At 33.0% G+C, this 18,360-nt stretch overlaps 2 protein-coding genes across 2 annotated transcripts; both read left to right on the forward strand.

The window, feature by feature from the left end:
• Positions 1-4,712: 4,712 nt before the first annotated feature.
• Positions 4,713-8,067, forward strand: LOC122581551 (chloroplast envelope quinone oxidoreductase homolog). Its single transcript, XM_043753783.1, has 4 exons — positions 4,713-4,919; positions 6,020-6,161; positions 6,506-6,588; positions 7,089-8,067. The coding sequence occupies exons 1-4, from the start codon at positions 4,851-4,853 to the stop codon at positions 7,782-7,784; spliced, it is 990 nt and encodes a 329-aa protein (XP_043609718.1). The 5' UTR covers positions 4,713-4,850; the 3' UTR covers positions 7,785-8,067.
• A 2,710-nt stretch (positions 8,068-10,777) lies between these two features.
• Positions 10,778-14,838, forward strand: LOC122581923 (chloroplast envelope quinone oxidoreductase homolog). Its single transcript, XM_043754239.1, has 4 exons — positions 10,778-10,999; positions 11,302-11,443; positions 12,749-12,831; positions 13,433-14,838. The coding sequence occupies exons 1-4, from the start codon at positions 10,934-10,936 to the stop codon at positions 14,132-14,134; spliced, it is 993 nt and encodes a 330-aa protein (XP_043610174.1). The 5' UTR covers positions 10,778-10,933; the 3' UTR covers positions 14,135-14,838.
• The last annotated feature ends 3,522 nt before the right edge of the window (positions 14,839-18,360 follow it).

The raw sequence follows: 18,360 nt of genomic DNA on the forward strand, positions 1-18,360 counted from the left end.
GGTCACACATATCTACAATAAATTGCATAATATTAAATGTGTTCACAGTTGTACCCACCACATAGTCCTTGTTCACCAACTTTCTTAATAGCGTCTTGGATCTAATTGGCTCAAGATTGTATGTCCTCTTCACCTTCAACATGTTACTCATCTCATTGATCACCCAAGAGGGTTAATCCATATATATATAAGATAAACCTTTTCCATCATAGCTTCAAGAGCCAATTTACTCGGTAGTACCACTATTTAAATCAACATTGCATGTTGTTACCAAACTTTCACTGTCAAATGCTAAACTATCAGAGCCACATCTGTAAGTACACATGATTTCAATCCCATTCGGATCATAATCCACCAACGCCAAGACCGGCAACAAATTATTGAGCTTGTTCGTCAAAAAAAACGGGTAGCAACATCATCAGGCATTCCCCTCCCCGTTATCATTATACATCTTACCTTCCGATGAAAGACAACATACATCATCTATTAAAACATCACAATGGGTTTGTGTTTGAAACAGTTGCTTGTTTTTATTAAAAATCTGCTGTTTTGACAAAAAAAACTTTTCGTTCTCGTTTAAGTCAAGTAAGATTTCGAGAAGAGCGAGAATCTGGTAACATTAATCATCGGATGCTTTACATACCTTCAACTTGTCGGAACTCTTCATACAGACCCTGCCTGCAGATACATAGATCAGGTTCGGTGGTTCTCTTGGAGCAATTTCCAAACTACAATTTAATTACGGCGGCTTCCACGGCTTGTTTGATTCGGGTTCGTACTTCGTACAATCCAAGGAGGAAGATCCTTGACTTGAAAATAGTTGTTGTTTTCAGTTTGATGATTTATTATGGTGATTCAAGTAAATGTGGGATTGATTAGTAATTGAATGAAACCCTACAAATTTAGCTGTAAATGAATGTCTGACTTTCACGTTGACCTGCAAAACCCAACATATTTATAAGTTAACTTTTTTTTTTTTTTTTATGTAAATACTAGTATACTATAATTTATTTTTTTTAAAGTTATTTTCGATTTAGACGTGCTGGAAGCAATTTTAACCAACAAATCGATGGACCTCCACCTCCCTCATGGAAAATACATTGAGATGAGATACCCAAGACTCGAACCCGTACATTATGTTATATCTTTAAAATAACTGTTTAAGTTTTTTAAATTCATATTAATTTTTGGAGTATTATTCATGATTAATGCTAGTTAGACAAACAAACTTTTACTAACAAAGTTTACAAACATATGTATCATCCATAACCACCAATTAAGTTATTTTTCTTTTCTCTTTATTCTCTCTCTCTCCTTATTTCATTGGTCCACATATGTTTGTAAACTTTGTTAGTAAATATTTGTTTGTCACTCAAACATTTCTCTTGTACGGAGTATTAATTAGATAGGAGCTTTGCTGTTAATATTTCATATATTTTACATGTGTAATGATCATCAAGTATATAACTGTTTTCTAGTAATAAAAAAAATATAAATGTTAGTTTTTAAAATAACTAGTTAATAACCCCGGGTTCAATCCGAACATTTTAATTAAAACTTTCAAACATAATATATATATATATATATATATATATATATATATATATATATATAATGTATGTAATTTTTGTTATTGAAATATTATAACTTGATATGAACATAGTGAATCGACCAATACAATAATATATAAAATAATAATATCTATTTTGTTAATAGGAAATAAAAGACATTTCATTACATTATATATATTTATATATTTTTTCAAATAAAAGATTAGGATTTTAAATAAGCATTAAATGAGATTCTTTTAAATATGACATCATAAATAAGAAAAAAAAGTTTTTAAACAATATGTGATCTTAACACATAATAATCTTTCTAAAAAATTTATTATATATATAAAGATATTAAAAAATATATTACATAAGTTAATTTATTAATTTATTAGCAGTTATTTTGTTTAATATTATTATTCCTTATATATACTATATTACTACTCCTTGACTAAGAGCATCCCTAATGGTGAATTTTAGAAAACTTATTTGTATAAAAAATGTAAAACTATGTAACAGGTTTTTGTAAAAAAGCTTTTATCTTCAATAATAAAAAGCCTTTTAAAGGTTAAACTATTCATCAACAATCGTATAAAAACCGCATTACATCAACAATCGTTGTCATTGCCTCCGCTGCCATTACATCGCCAGCACCGCCACCACCTCCAACACCGGCTCTACCGCCACACGCCACCACCACTGTCATTACACCACCATAACACGTAGATACCGTTATAGTTATTATCAATCATGATTTATTTTTTCATTTTATAAGTACGTACACTTTATAAAAATTTAAAAATATTTAAGATTAATTTTTCATGATGCTATTCTGTGGTATCTATTAAAATCATATGATCATGTCAACAAACAGATCTTTTCCAACAACAAATAATAAGGGGTTAATCATTGACTATTTTTAAGTTAATAATTTAACGTTAATGTCTGAGTTTGAACCCAAAATACCACCCTTTTAGACAAGGTAAAAAGTTACAATAGTCAACTTTGGTTTACCATTAAATTAAAATTTTCTATAAGAAGTTGTGTTGATTGGAAAGAGTTAAATACAGGACCAGCAAGTAAAATTCAATGTTCGTGTGCGAGATCGAATTTAAAAATGGGGCCCATATACAAAATAAGATATATATATATATATTACGATAATTACTATAAGTGTAAAAAAAAGTATTAATTGCTTATAAGATTCTTTAAACACGAAATGTTCATATCATAAAGGTAGTTAGAACTTATCATTGATTTCATTCTTGGTTGAATAATGTCTTTCTTTGAGTCGTCTTTGATGCAAAATCATTGATCAAACTTTTATAATCAATACTATCTAATAAATCATTCTCAATTGCTATCATTGCCAATACATTCAACCTCTCTTGTGACATTGTTGACCGCAAGCATGACTTTAATAGCTTAAGTTTTGAAAAACGCAATTGTCACGGTCACCGAAATAGACAACAACACTCTATATGCAATACATGCATTAGGAAAACAATCCACCCGCTTTATATAATGTAAAATGTCAATTGCTCTCATATTATTACAAGGTAGTAAATTCCTAGGCAACTTCGGCTCCACATATAGTTCATTTGCATCGATATCAGATTGTCCACCATTCTTGAGAGCATCGTCTAAACGACTACAACATGCATTAAGGCTCTTGTGATCAAAAGAGTGCAACTTGTTAGAATTAAACAGGAAGCCAAAAGTATTTTCATACTCTTTGTATTGTACGAATCTTCTTTTAAGAGAGGCAATTGCTTGATTAGTAATATACAAGAAGTAATATCTATAAATTACGAGAATAATAAATTTATTATAAATATTTAAATTTTATTAATATAAAACTAAGAATTTTTTAAAACTGGAGGCCGTTTAAAAAATAGGGGTCCGCTTTAGAAGCAGGGTCCTGTGCGCTGACCCATATTGCACATGCCAAGATCATCCAATGGTTAAGTACCATCTTACCCTCATGTTAATTCTACCCATAGATTTTGTATACATGCATTTTAATATGCTACAAGTTCTCCAACATTGAAGCTTATCGATCTTGAATAAACCAAGCTTAACTCGACTCATTTATAACTTTGTTGAACTCCCACCTGCAAACATACCCATGGCCACCTCCAAATCGAAACTTTCGTATGCCTCAAATAATTTGTCACTCCGTCCACAAAAAGTGAATCTCGAATCTAATAACCACCTAAGGGGGGAAGGAGTGGGGTCGGGTAGGGCTCGGGTTCCCTAAACCCGATCGGTAACACCATTTCCACGTATTGGGTAAGAATCGGCTAAGGTGAAATCGGGTATGACTTTGAGCTCCTAAACCGACTTGCGGGTATCACTTTTGAACGTTGGAAAGGTGTGGACCTCCCCCCCCCCCCCCCCCCCCCCCGGCTAAAATGAGTTTTATTTAAAAAAAAAACCTTTCTCCCTATATATATATATATATATATATATATATATATATAAAACTTTATATATTCATTTTAACACACACAACAAACACAAGATTGGTCAGTATGTTTACGCGACGTGTATTTTGCATAACATGGTGATAAAAGGTGATGGTCGAGCTATCTCGCCGGTTCACATCATGGACCAACCGGTCCAACCAGTGTCGGACGAGACCTTTTTAGCGGAGTTACTATAAGAAGAAATCCATCATCGTATTCGTTATGACCTCATTCAACACGTGTGGGCTCAAGACTTGGGACATCTCGACGACTAGTTTTTTGTTTTTTTTTTATAAATAAGTCTAGTGTTTTTATTTTAATGTTTTTTTTTATTATGTATTGTTTTTATTTTAATGTTTTTTTTTAATTATGTATTGTTTTTTTAAGTGTTATGTAATGTTTTTTTAAGTTTTTAATAAAATGTTTAGTTAAATTATTGGTGGAATAAAAATAAAAGAAAAAAAAAATGAATTTGGGTAAGTTTAATTAATTAGGTATGTATGTTTTAGGTAAGAATTAGTTTAAATTAGATAGTAATGAGTTGGAAGGTTTTGATTGGATAAAAGATTAAGTATATTAACCAAATCGTGGACCACTCCTTAACGCTAAGCGGTCCAAAGTATGAAGACCTTTCACCGATCTTAGTCATGGATAATTTTAGAAAAGGCTGTAATATAGAAGTCAAAAGAATCTTCATGTCAACCGACTCAAACATTTCAAAAACAAAACAATAAACTTCATTCACATATCATATCATATAGAAAAAATAAATAAATTAATAAACGAAACGGTAAGTCGGTAACCGATATAAGTTCAGTGATAAAAAAACATGGCATCAGGAAAAATGATGGAGGCTGTTTCTTACGATTCTTATGGTGGAGGTTCCGCTGGTCTCAAGGTAAAAAAAAATAAATTATACAGGACTACTTTTTACGTTTTACTTCTTATTCCTTCATTTGTTTTATTCTACTACTGTAATTATTTACTAGTATTATCTTTTAACCTGGGTGATATTTGAGGATTTTACATCATATGAACATTATTTACCCAAAGTCATTCCAATGGACCCATAATGATCAAATATGGTATTGCCGTATTGTGCGGCGTTAGATTAAATGCACTTGAACAAAAATGCTACTAGCTTAGGTTAGACAAAAAACAAGTAAACTTGATTACGATCATATTGCATCCCCTAGATTGAATGGAAGTAAGAGAACTAGTATTGGGAGGCCTAGATTATACCGCTTAGTTTCAATAGACTCTAGAAATGAATTCCTGAATGTTTTTTTTTGGATAAGTTACAAATTGCTTTCTAGTGTAGTTTAGATAATGATAAATTGATAATATGATATCAAACAAGAATCGATTGTTGAGGACAAGCTTTGTACTCATTATTTGAGGTACAAATTTCTATTGAAATTAAATAAAAACAGACCAAAGGGGGGTAAAACCCAAGTGTTACCACCACTATCTGACCACATGGTCTCACAGATGAAGGCTATACTATAGGTATAGGTCACATGTTTGAAACTCATCAAAGGCAAGTGGAGAAACTATATCTTGTGAACTGTGATCCATGTGTGATTGTGTCAGAATGGTGACTTACCGGGAATGAGTTTATGCGGTGTGCGCTCTGGATACCAAGACGGTACATGGGACTAGAGGGTTCCCGCCCATTTACCCCAAAATAAAAATAGAATTAGAAGACATATAAAATCAAAGGCTAAAACAAGCGATTGGATCCATTAGCTGGGCTAAGCTAGATTGTGTGCTGCATCGTCAACACATTATGAGCTTTTTCTCCATTTAGGGCGTGCCACATTACTGAATAGTTATGAGCTTGGTTAGGCTTCTTTCTAGCCCCTTTTCCATTTTTCTATTTACCATGTAAGGATCCTCCAACTCTTGGATACAGCTTTGCTACAAGATATCTATTATAATAAACTGTCCCTATTTATTAGTGTACTTATTCATGTTGGTTATATGCTCTCTATGCAGCATGTTGAAATCCCTGTTCCTGCTCCTGGCAAAGGCGAGATTCTGGTGAAAATAGAAGCAGCAAGCATTAATCCTATCGACTGGAAAATTCAGAAAGGAGTAGCTCGCCCTATCATGCCCCGAAAATTTCCATATACTCCAGGTTAGTAGGGTACTTCATTCAGAATCATCATCTAGCGACGCAGGACAGAATATAGACTGTCACATATCATGCAAATTGAAAGCTTAAAAGTTAGACAAGTACTAATAAACACCTGGATAAAAATCCAATTCATCACAGAGGTCTACAGGTCTAAAGAGACTTGAGGTCTACTAGTATAAAGGACCATATTGTTATCATAACGTCCTAAATTAATAATTTTTAATACATTGATAAGCGTCCCAACCTGTTCGACTACTTGGTTTGTCAACTTTCTTCTTCCTCCATATATTATGTGCCAACACACATGTACGCATATACATAACAATATCCTTTTGTTGGAGCAGTTAGTGATGTAGCAGGGGAGGTTGTGGAGATTGGACCTGGAGTAGAGAAATTTAAAGTTGGTGACAAAGTTATTACCTACCTTGTGAGTTTCATCTTTGTTTATTGTGACTTTGTTTCTTTACTTATTACTCAAATTCTGCTAATTACATGTTGGGAATCGAGTTAATAGTAATAGTGGTACTTTATATTCATACATCATACCGGTTTGTTATTTGCAATTAGAGGTGGCAACATTTGGAGGTTGGGTAAGTTGGGCTGGACTTGCAGATACTTTTTTGTCTTATCATTTTTATAAATATTTAGTTTGGTAGTTTTGATTACAAAAAACAACATTCTTTTGACTAACTTTCTTGATTTGATCGATCTGACCCATTTGAATTAAAACTCAACCCACATGAATCCTATATAAGATATTGGGTTGAAATCTCCCTCTTAATTGATAATTGTGATGACACAAGTTCATATTCCTTCTTTGTACCCTTTTGAGTGTGGGTTTAAGGGTATCCTAAATTCATTTTACCAAGTATAAACTACATACGTTTTTTTACCCTTATTTTCTTTTTATTCTGGACGGGGTGACAGGGGGGAGCAGGTGGAGGACTGGCCCAGTATGCTGTGTCTAAGGAGAGCAGCACAGTTCAAAGACCACCGGAAGTATCAGCTGCAGATGGAGCTAGTCTTGTTGTTGCAGGATGCACCGCCCTCCATGCCCTTGCTGTGACTGGCGGGATGAAGCTGGACAAGGACGAACCACTCACAAATGTTCTTGTAACTGCCGCGTCAGGTGGGGTGGGACACTATGCGGTCCAACTAGCAAAACTCGGTAACACCCACGTCACAGCAACATGTGGTACCCGTAATATTGACTTTGTCAAAAGTTTAGGGGCCGATGAGGTTCTCGACTACAAGACGCCAGAAGGAGCTGCCCTTAAAAGCCCGTCAGGTCAGAAGTATGATATAGTGATTCATTGCACCACCGGTATCCCATGGTCAACCTTTAAGCCTAACCTTAGCCCAACTGGGAAGGTAATCGATATAACTCCAAGCGGTGGTACATTTTGGACTTATGCTGTGAACACAATCACCTTCTCAAAGAAGCAACTCCAGCCATTAATTGTGATACCAAAGGCAGAGGAGATTGAGTGTCTTGTAAAGTTGGTCAAGGAACAGAAATTAAAAACTGTGATTGATTCGACATATCCTCTAAGTCGAGCTGAAGAGGCCTGGGCCAAGAGCATCGAGGGACATGCTACTGGGAAGGTAGTTGTGGAGCCGTGACCTAAAATGATGAATTTTACTTGGCGTTGGTTTTATAGTTGGGGTGTATCTTATGGGGCTGTTAGAGTGTCGTCTATTACCTTTCAATAAAGTGTCAAAAATTTCAGCTTTCTTGATGTATTATATTGTTTTTGTATTTGCAATTTGCTAGAATTAGACATGTAAACTAGTTCTAAGTGACGTGTTAATGGGACGGGGCTTAATCTGTACATGTTCTTGAAAACGAAGAAACCACATACGTGAAAATATTTTCTTTTTTGTTATGATAATGAATCTTTTTGTATATCTTGTAAACGTAGCAGCAGTCTATATATTCATCTGTTACATATTACTGATATATTCATCTGTTACATATTACTGATATATTCATCTGTTACATATTACTGAATTGTCGTGTTTGCATATTACAAAAATCATTGTTTTCAAGACATGATTAAGTATCAAGACATTTCCAAGCAGAGTTTGCATTAGGAATCTTTCAGTATTCATAAATCTCGAAGAGTTGCTCCCTCACCTTCAAGTTGAAGCTGTAGATCAGAGACTTGATTTGGTTGATGAATTATATGGCCAGGAAAATGATGCAGGCTGCTTGGCACACTTTTATGGGGAGGTTCCTCCGGTTTGAAGGTAATTTTATCTATTTCCAAATAGTTTGTTACTCGGCATCATTTCATTTTTGGTTCTCTTGTTTTGTTTTCATAGTGTGTAGCCACTACTAGCCCGTGTACTAAATATTTTCGACATTTTTGTGTTGATATTTCAATAATACCACAAAAATGCATATCATTTTGGATGTCAGAAAGATATTTTGGATGGATATATCGTATACGAGAAACATGAGCAGTTATATTTGGCACATCCATGATACATTTATGATATACATAAGTGATCGACAGGAAACCTCAAAAAGGCACGGTACACCCAAATTTTACCCCGGAAGTTCCCTTATATACCAGGTTATGACCAAGAAAGTTTGTGTGCCGCAATTCATGTGTTTTTAAGTACAGAAAAAAAATCTCTTAAAGATGTTGCGAAATGCGAAACAAGTTTAAAGGAAATTGATTTTTTTTTTTTTTAAGTGTGATTTTATGGTTATACTAATGGAGTCGGGTCATTTTTTGGATCAGTTCGTGATGTAGCGAGGGAGGTTATGGAGGTTGGAGTTCGAGTGAAGAAATTTAAAGTTGGGGATAAAATCGTTTCGTTCCTTGTGAGTTTCATCTTATGACCCGAGAAAATAAGGGACAATACTAGCCAGTAGCCACGGTGCATTTGGCTATATACAATATACTAATGGCATGTGATATTTACACAACAGATTTTCTTGCTTATGGAACTATGACATGCTTACATATGGAACGGAGACAAAATGAATGCCTTTCATTGAATGTTAATCTTTTTGGATTGGATGACAGTGGCCAGGCTGCAGGTGGTGGACTAGCTGAGTATGATGTTGCTAAAGAAAGCTCAACAGTTCCTAGACCACCCGAAGTATCAGCCGCAGTCCGCAGATAGTGCGAGCCTAGTTGTTGCAAGGTGAACCGCTCTGCATGCCCTTACCGTAACAGGTAGACTAAAATTTGATCAACTAGTAAATCATCAACTAGTAAGTCAACTAGTAAATCATCCAGATCACCCCATTGATAAAGGGAGGTGATGTATGTACCACAAAATTTGATATATCTACCACCACTATGCATTAATGACTTGTAAAATTAGTTATAAAACTTGTATATTTTGGTAAATGAATCAAATTTTATGGTAAGTTTATCACTTCCCATAGATAAATGATTCATTATCGAAAACTATTTCAACAACTCAACATATACTGTTCATGTGATCGTTATGTGGACTCGATCATAACGGGTTCACCAAACAAGCAGAGGACTCGCACATCACAATGATATCAACATGAAGTGAAACTAAAAGTAAACCCCACGAAGTGTAAGATTAAGTTTTCAAAAGCAATATGTTTGTGTTAAAAAATAAAATCAAAAAAGCTTTTTTAACAAATTGGTTTATTTGCATGATTGTAAGTTATTAGTTAAAACTTAATCTAATATGGAATAATGAGAGTGTAATATATTTACTAAAGATGAGAAAGATCAATCTAAATACATCGTGAAAGTAATGTAAAAAAAATAAATAAAAAAATAATAAATAATAATATAGAAAAGCATATACTGGAACACTATTTGAAAAAAGGAATACATCTATCCATCTTTTATAAGACAAAGCACATTTTGGGAATTAACTCACCAAAAGTTACACATTTTTGATATAATAGATGTACTACCATTTCTCTTTATTTACTTAAACTATTCATCCGTACCATCACCATTTGTCACTATCATCACGACACCATTTGTCACTATCATCACGACAGCATCATACCACCATTATTGTTGCATTGTACTAGTACCTTTCTGGTACAAAATACAAGTGTTCACCTCACACAATAAGCGGTCTCTATGGGGTTTTTTTTTTTCGTTTTACAAGAAAGAAAATTACATATATTTTTTTTTATTTTTATCGTTCATTCAGATAACTATTAATAGAGATGAATATATCATATTAATAAGAATATTATTAATATGGAAATATCGAAATAGTGGTGAAGGTTTTCGTAAAATTGTTTTTTTTTTATTTGGATCAAATGTTATAGGAGAAAAGATAATATAATTTGGAACTTATGACAAATCTGTCCCAATTATTTCATGTAATTTTAGTGTTTTACGGTGTTTCGTTAAAAGTTCGTTAAATTATAAAATTTATGTTAAAAAAATAATATTAAAGGAAATGATAGATCCTTTTAAAAATTAGGCTAATAAACCTCCTAACAATCTTAAAATATGACAAAATCTGCTTATTTTCTTTCATGATCTTATTCTTTGATTTTGCCACTTGTCGTCATGGAGGATTTTTAGGCGAATCTTAATCATTTTTCTTTAATATTAATACTCGTACAAAAATGCAGTTGTTGTAAAGCAGGTAGATCATGAGCAAAATAAAGGTCAAAATACGTGAACCTCGTCAATCAGAGTCCAACATTATTGACCCTCCAGTCATCCTTTTAATTTCATCAAAACGACGTCGTTCTCATCCCCATCGTCTCTCTCATACTTGATCGATCGGTGAGAACATAAACTATGGCCGGAAAACTAATGCAGGCGGTTTGGTACACCTGTTACGGCGGAGGTTCCGCTGGTTTAAAGGTATATCATTTAACAAAAATTATTAGTATTTCATTATTATATATATTCTAATATAATTTTTGCTATGTTAAGTGTAACGAAGTTTATTTACTATTATTAGTAACAAAATGGATATATTACATATGTTATTTGATCAGTGATCACTTTAATATGTCCTGAACTTTTTATTTTATTTTATATGTAACAAACAAACTCTCTCAAAATGTTTGTTGTAAGAAAATGAAACAAAATGAAATTTTATTATGGAAATTCCTTGCAACTTTACTTGAATAAATAGTTATTTTTTTATATATGTTTTGCAGCATGTTGAAATCCCTGTTCCGGCTCCTGGCAATGATGAGATTCTGCTGAAAATAGAAGCCGCAAGCATAAATCCGATCGATTGGAAAATTCAGAAAGGCGTGGTTCGGCCTTTTTTGCCCAAAAAGTTTCCGTTCATACCAGGTTGATTCGTTTACTTGAATTAGCCTACATTATGTTATTTATTGAGTTTTTGGACTTGTCGAAATGTTAGCTTGACTGCTAGAGTGTTAGACATCTAAGGAAAGTAGCAATTTTTCGGTTTTGTCTCACTTTTGCTGTAAGCTAGTAAAAATATACAAGTGTATATAAAGTGTTTTAACCGTGTCCGTGTGTATGACCCAACAGAAATACTGCGACAGACAAATGTCGAAAAGAGCATAATATTAGGCAATAGAAATATAGATAGTTATACTCTTTTTCCGATTATTGCGAGCTACAAGGTGTACAAATTCTGTTTTTGGTTCTTTTAACCAGTATAATCGCTTTTTTTGTTTAAAAGTTATGCCGTTTTCCTAGTAAGGATTAGTAGTTTGTGAAGAGAAATTTGTTTCTTGTGGCAGCAAAGGCTGTTTGTACGATGAGGTTGGCCATAGATAAGGCACGGTAGATGATCATGATAAGACTTCTCGGAGTTATTTACAAAGTGGGACTCAAAATCCTAATATTACATTAGATGACTATCTAAAATTAACAACTTATGGGGCAATTTCATCTTTTAATAGAAAGGTAAAAAAGCTTGACTTGATCTTATCACATCTTACAGACGAAGGGCCTTGCTGAAAATGGTGCGACCTGGATTTGTTAGTAATCAAAAGTTAATTTACTTAAGGCTAGGAAATGGTCTTGTTTAGACCAGCGTACATCTAAGGTAAAGGCTCGCCTTTCCCACATAACATGAACTTGGAAAACCTCATTCATTTACCCTTTTACAAGTACTGATTTCCTTCTTTGCTGAGAAAATTGTTACTTATTAGTATACTTTTAACCTAAGTTTCTTAGTCTGACTCTTTTACTAATAGGGATTAGGTAACTTGGTCTAGTATACTTAATTGATTGGGCATCTGCAGGACTGCAGAGTGACTTAGTTATGGAAATCAGGTCTTAAGCCTAATTTGTTCTCTATTTATATATTCAATTGGCAAATTGTTCTAATGTGGTCATTTTTTGGAACTTGACAATCACCACTGGGGAATATTTGAAAAAATATATTGCTATTCTTATGGCATAAAAATTTGACAAAAGTGGAGCACTTTCGTTATTTTTAGTGATCAAGTTGTCCCCGGCTGCTTTCATTGTGACCAATGTAGATTGTTGAGATAAGTACGTTGCTATTCTATCAGAATAGCCCATAGTTCTACAAGAACGACATATACTTCAACTAGACATTTAATTCTGAAAACACATGTATGTGAGTGTATGCATAGCCTAATTTGTTTATTGGAACAGTTGGTGATGTGGCGGGAGAAGTTGTGGAGGTCGGACCGGGAGTGAAGAATTTTAAAGCTGGTGACAAAATTGTTTCTACCCTGGTGAGTTTGATCATAGTGCTTTCTGTTTTATCTGGTTGTATTTTTTTGTCATTTCTTATTACCTGCCTACTTTTAGTTGTTAGCTATAATTCAGGAACCACAAATTTTACTGTATCAATATTGGCAAATGATTCCGAAGAGGGGAAGTTCAGATGAAACTATATAAGTACCAATCGTCTCATCATGTATGCGACTACGCCATAAGTTTATATTCTTAGATTGCATTATACATAGTGTGCATGTTTATAGGCTGGTCTTACTAGTTGGTTTATGCAACGGAGAAACTGAGAAAGTTTTAAAAGGTCCTACCTTTTTTGCATTCTAATAAGACCTCACTGATGTTTTATTGAAAATAATATAAACACGAATGGAATTCAAAGTTTAGCTGCATTTGAGAGTCCGTGTCTGGATAATATCACTTAAGTCAACAATAATTCAATAATGAAATCAAGCATACTAAACCATATTCTCATAATTATATCTGATTAAGAATATAACTTGTTACTTCAATCATGACAATGCCATCATTTACTATTTTACAAATTAACTCTTAACAACACAATCTATTGTCTTACACATTTTTTTTGGGGCTGGCTGACAGGGAACTGCAAGTGGAGGTCTGGCTGAGTATTCTGTGGCTAAGGAGGGCACAACAATTTTAAGACCACCAGAAGTATCAGCTGCAGATGGTGCGAGTCTAGTTATCGCAGGGTGCACTGCTCTCCACTCCCTCACTGTAACTGGTGGACTTAAGTTGGATAAAAGCGAACCACGGACAAATGTCCTCGTAACAGCTGCTTCAGGCGGTGTGGGTCATTATGCAGTCCAACTAGCCAAGCTTGGAAACACCCATGTCACAGCAACATGTGGGGCCCGCAACATTGAATTTGTCAAAAGCTTAGGAGCTGATGAGGTTCTCGACTATAAAACCCCTGAAGGAGCAGCCCTTAAAAGCCCATCTGGACAGAAATATGACACAGTGATCCATTGTGCCACTGGCATCCCATGGTCAACCTTCGAGCCTAATCTAAGCTCATCTGGAAAAGTAATCGATATAACACCAGGTGGTAGTGCGTTTTGGACTTATGCTGTGAATAAAATCACGTTCTCGAAGAAGCAACTTCAGCCATTACTTGTGATCCCAAATACCGAAGAGATTGGGTGTTTACTGAATTTAGTGAAAGAAGGAAAACTGAAAACTGTTATCGACTCAAAGTACCCTTTAAGTAGGGCAGAAGAGGCTTGGGCCAAGAGCATCGAGGGACACGCTGTTGGGAAGGTGGTTGTGGAATGTTCTTTTTGAACTCCTGGGTCATGCTAGCAAGCATACGACATGCTGCTTCTTGGTACTCATAAAACACTTTGGTGTAAGGATTACGAATAGTGGTAGCAGAGGCAATGAGCTGGGGCCTCAAGGATTCTTCCCCGATGGATCAACTTCCTTTCAGCCTACAAGACAATCCTAAGGTTGCGATGCCAGTCAATAAAGTTGCTTCCGTTTAGTTTTACCTTTTCAAGGATCGACCTTGTGGTCAAGTTGTTTACGGTTTGATTTGTGTATGATGTCATCTACAAAATAAACAAAGTTTGTTTTAGTATCTTTGATAATTATCCCTTTATAAATTAATTGTTTTAATTCATAAAACATGGGCAGCTAAATTTTATAAAAGGATAATTTTTAAAGATAACAATACGAGCTTTGTCTACTTTGTAAATCAAACCATAGTAACTCGGCCATAAGGTTGATCCTTGATACAGAGAAGTTGAATAGAAGCAACTTTAAGCTTAGGATTGGCCTGAAGGTCAAAAGTAAATTGGAGAAGAAGCCTGCCCGCTGATACCGACTCTCCTACTATTAGTAATGCTTACAAAGTGTTTACCGAACAAGAAGTTAAGATAAATATGAACTTTGTTGAATTGTTACTATAGGTCGAAGTGTATCTTTTTCCTCTTTTTTGGTTGTACAAACTACAGAGTACTCGTCTTAAATTAGTCAACTTTCTTTCATATATATGTTTCGATAATATCTAGTATTAGGCGGAAAAAAAAAATACTTAATTATATTCAAGTCAGATAGTCTTATCTTGAATGTACAACTTTCTAACTCATCTCAACTTCAAATCATTAGATCAAAAAGATATACATGAGTTTAGCTCCACTTTCCTAATTTGTGAGATGGATTATTTGAAAATTTTAATAAGTTTTGAATTACATTTTAAACATTCATGTAGTTGAGCATTTCAAAATGTGCATCCCAAAATACCCTCTTTAATGGTATAGTTCATTTACAATGTAATTAAAGCACAAATTGTTCTGGATATGGGTTAAAATTTTTCTTTCTATTAATATCTAAATTTTACTCTAAATTATCAATTACACAAATATTACATCAAATTACACCTTCCAAATTTTGAACCTGAGTCTCCAAAAAATATATGTCTTTTAGCACCCCACTTAAATTCTACACCAAATCGTGTTCTAGTTACATGGATGTCTTAAGTTGGACGATCAAATCCAATAGATACATGAGATTCTCTACGCATATGGGATGTCTACTTCTCTATCAATGTTAACATCTTGATGAACTTCTTGACCAATTGATCTGACTAAACAAAACACATGTGTAAGATTTATATAAAGTTTGTACGGTCTGATCTTTTGCCTGTGTCAAGTCTTATCTATCACAATTTTGGACAATATCAATATTGATGTATTATTGCTATATAAAAGTAAAACAAAAATCTTATTTAAGTCTTTTTTTTTCAAGTCATTTTCTCGTAAATTTACCACATTTTTCATTTATTTATTTGTCGTCGATCTGTAACTAAACATTTTAACCATTGTTAAGGATTCTTTATCGAAGATTGAAGAAAAAGGTAGAAGATTTTAGGACATGATTGGCTTCGTATTCTTTTTCCTTTTGTATTTTGAAGTTTTAAGTTTGATTATAACTTTTTGCCCAACTCACTATAAAGAAAAAAAAATATAAAACAAAAAAGCTTTTAAATTCCACATATTGTATCAACTCAGAATAGAGGATACAACTTTCAAGTTGACAACTTTATCCAATTTGTTGAAACATAGAAACCTTAAAGATACAGTACTATATATGTAACCATTATCATAAACAAATCGAATATCAGAAGTAGTTGAGAACTTTTAACTTAGTCAAATCTACTTCCATTATTGTACTACTTTCCCCTATAAGTAGAATATGTATTATTATTATTATTATTATAGTATTCTTAAACGTGTTAATTCATTGTTTGTGTATATAGATCATTAAACTATAAGGGGCTTATTCATATGCATCGTGTTTTACGTAAATTTGCTCCATTTCATCTAATAATTTAAGGAGTTCGTTAATACGTTACAAAATATTGTACACAGTTTATAGTTATTTATAAAATTTTATCGTTTTTATATGCAATATATTTGTGGAGTATATGTTAATCATAATTTTAAAAACTGTGACTAGCAAAATCTATATTTAATTACACAATCTCTTAACATTTTGCAGAAAGGAGAAAAAAAAGGACCAAAATTAAAGATGGACTTTTTGCCAACTTATACCTGTTCCACTAAGTATAGATTATTAGATAACTTCATGGATTTGTTTACAATTTTCTCAGAAAATCAATTGTTTAGTTAAAGCTGTTTGCTTGATAATTATATTGTTAAATTCATTAACTATTGTTATTAGGGTACATACGAATTTACTGAACAATATAAAATTTCATTAGGAGGGTTACGTGCCGATAAAATCATCATCATCAATAGATAATATTTACCTAGAGAAAGCAATTTGACAAAAATAAACGTGATGTCATCGATACAATTTTACTACGTACTTTACACGCGTTGAAAAAAAATAAAAATTAAGTGGTATATTGATTTTTGTATATGAATTATGAAAGTTAGAATAATCCATTTTTCAGCGGAGTCTAAAATGAATTACTCGTATAAGTTAAGTTAAAAATTTATGCAAGTAAAATCAATAAATAAGTTCAGTTAAAAATTTATGCAAGTAAAATCAATAAATAAGTTAAGTTAAAATTTTGAAACTTCTTATCATCTATTTGTTTAACTAAGTTCTAAGCACTATTAATTTTACATTTTTTCATTTTTTATCTCGAATACGTTAATGTATAAATCAAACAAGTTACAACTTTACAAACTAGCTAGGTTTATGGATATCGAATAAAATCACATCACACTGGATGGCAATGACGGACCCGATTAAAAATCCTCGTTCCAAATCCGGACCCGGACCCGATGGATACCCATTTACTTACTAACCATTGGGACTTGGGTTTCCCCACGGGTAAAACCCTAGACTAACTATATAAATATTATATGTGATATTAGTATATTAGTATAATCCTTTCTTCCCCTATCCAATCTTTTCCTTTCTTTTCTTTTAATAAAAACTCAAGAATACAATGTAAGTAAAATTAAACATTGCATTCATATCAATACATATAAATAATAGAAAATAAAAAATTTGGGCAAGAAGTCGTGCCGCTAATTTTAATGTATTAACAAAACTAAGACGTTTCAAAATACATTTATAGATCGTGGAGTCATAACATTAGTTTGCATGACCCATTGGAAATAGCTCAACTGCCTCAAGTATGAGATAACTAAAAATATGAAATGCAAAATTCCGAATCTTAAAATTATCTTTATCAAAATTTCTATAAGTTGTCTTTTCAACGAGTACTATATGTATAAGTGTATAACCCTCATCATTTGACCCAATATATATTAATCAAATTTGATTATTATAGACTAATAGGGATAAACTAAATGCACAATAATGGACATATCCATATATGGAAATTCCATCCATGAATAACTAAAGAATCAAGCTTGAAGTGATTTTGAATGTGCATAAAACTTGAAACACCTTATGTAATAATGACGTTCATTAGATTAGAATGACCTAATCTGCGGAAAAGAAATAACGTTTAATGAGTGCATCTCACCTTTCCTGTATATATCCCGCTAACGCTTCTAACAAAATACGATATTGTTGATGTTGTTATACATTTTGTTAATTGTGGTTCTACTTTGGTTTAATGTAGTGAAATTCTTTTTAAAACAAATGGATATCAGTCAAAAGAAAAAAAAAAAAAAAAAAAAAGGGAAAGATTCAACCCTAGTATAAATATTGTCAAATCTTTCAAATCCACTTTTCACCCCTTGTCCCCTTATATCCAATCTACTCATTATTCGATCCAAGTTTATAAAGTATTTTTCATCACTAAATGTACTCGTAGATGTTATATTTGAATATCATTAGAAGTTTGGCATCTTTATAAAGTTTTAGTTGTGAGCTGAATTGAGCTTTTAATATCTTTTTTGCCATGACTTTAATTGTGATTCTTGACTAGACTTATTATAAAAAGAACCCACTATCCAAATGCAAAAGACGATTGATTAATTTAATTGGCGGTTTGAGATAATTGTGATATCTTATGTGGTTTTTTTCAAGAATGAGATAACCAAAACACGATTAAGATACTT

This window comes from Erigeron canadensis, chromosome 9 (genome assembly GCF_010389155.1).
Source record: "Erigeron canadensis isolate Cc75 chromosome 9, C_canadensis_v1, whole genome shotgun sequence".
Classification (NCBI taxonomy): Eukaryota; Viridiplantae; Streptophyta; class Magnoliopsida; order Asterales; family Asteraceae; genus Erigeron; species Erigeron canadensis.

What these genes read in the sequence shown, in the direction of transcription:
- LOC122581551 (XM_043753783.1), top strand. Translation starts at nt 4,851, where the DNA reads ATGGCATCAGGAAAAATGATGGAGGCTGTTTCTTACGATTCTTATGGT. An exon ending in AAAATTTCCATATACTCCAG is followed by an intron (nt 6,162 to 6,505) that starts GTTAGTAGGGTA and finishes TTGTTGGAGCAG; the next exon opens with TTAGTGATGTAGCAGGGGAG. An exon ending in ACAAAGTTATTACCTACCTT is followed by an intron (nt 6,589 to 7,088) that starts GTGAGTTTCATC and finishes ACGGGGTGACAG; the next exon opens with GGGGGAGCAGGTGGAGGACT.
- LOC122581923 (XM_043754239.1), top strand. Translation starts at nt 10,934, where the DNA reads ATGGCCGGAAAACTAATGCAGGCGGTTTGGTACACCTGTTACGGCGGA. An exon ending in AAAGTTTCCGTTCATACCAG is followed by an intron (nt 11,444 to 12,748) that starts GTTGATTCGTTT and finishes TTATTGGAACAG; the next exon opens with TTGGTGATGTGGCGGGAGAA. An exon ending in ACAAAATTGTTTCTACCCTG is followed by an intron (nt 12,832 to 13,432) that starts GTGAGTTTGATC and finishes GCTGGCTGACAG; the next exon opens with GGAACTGCAAGTGGAGGTCT.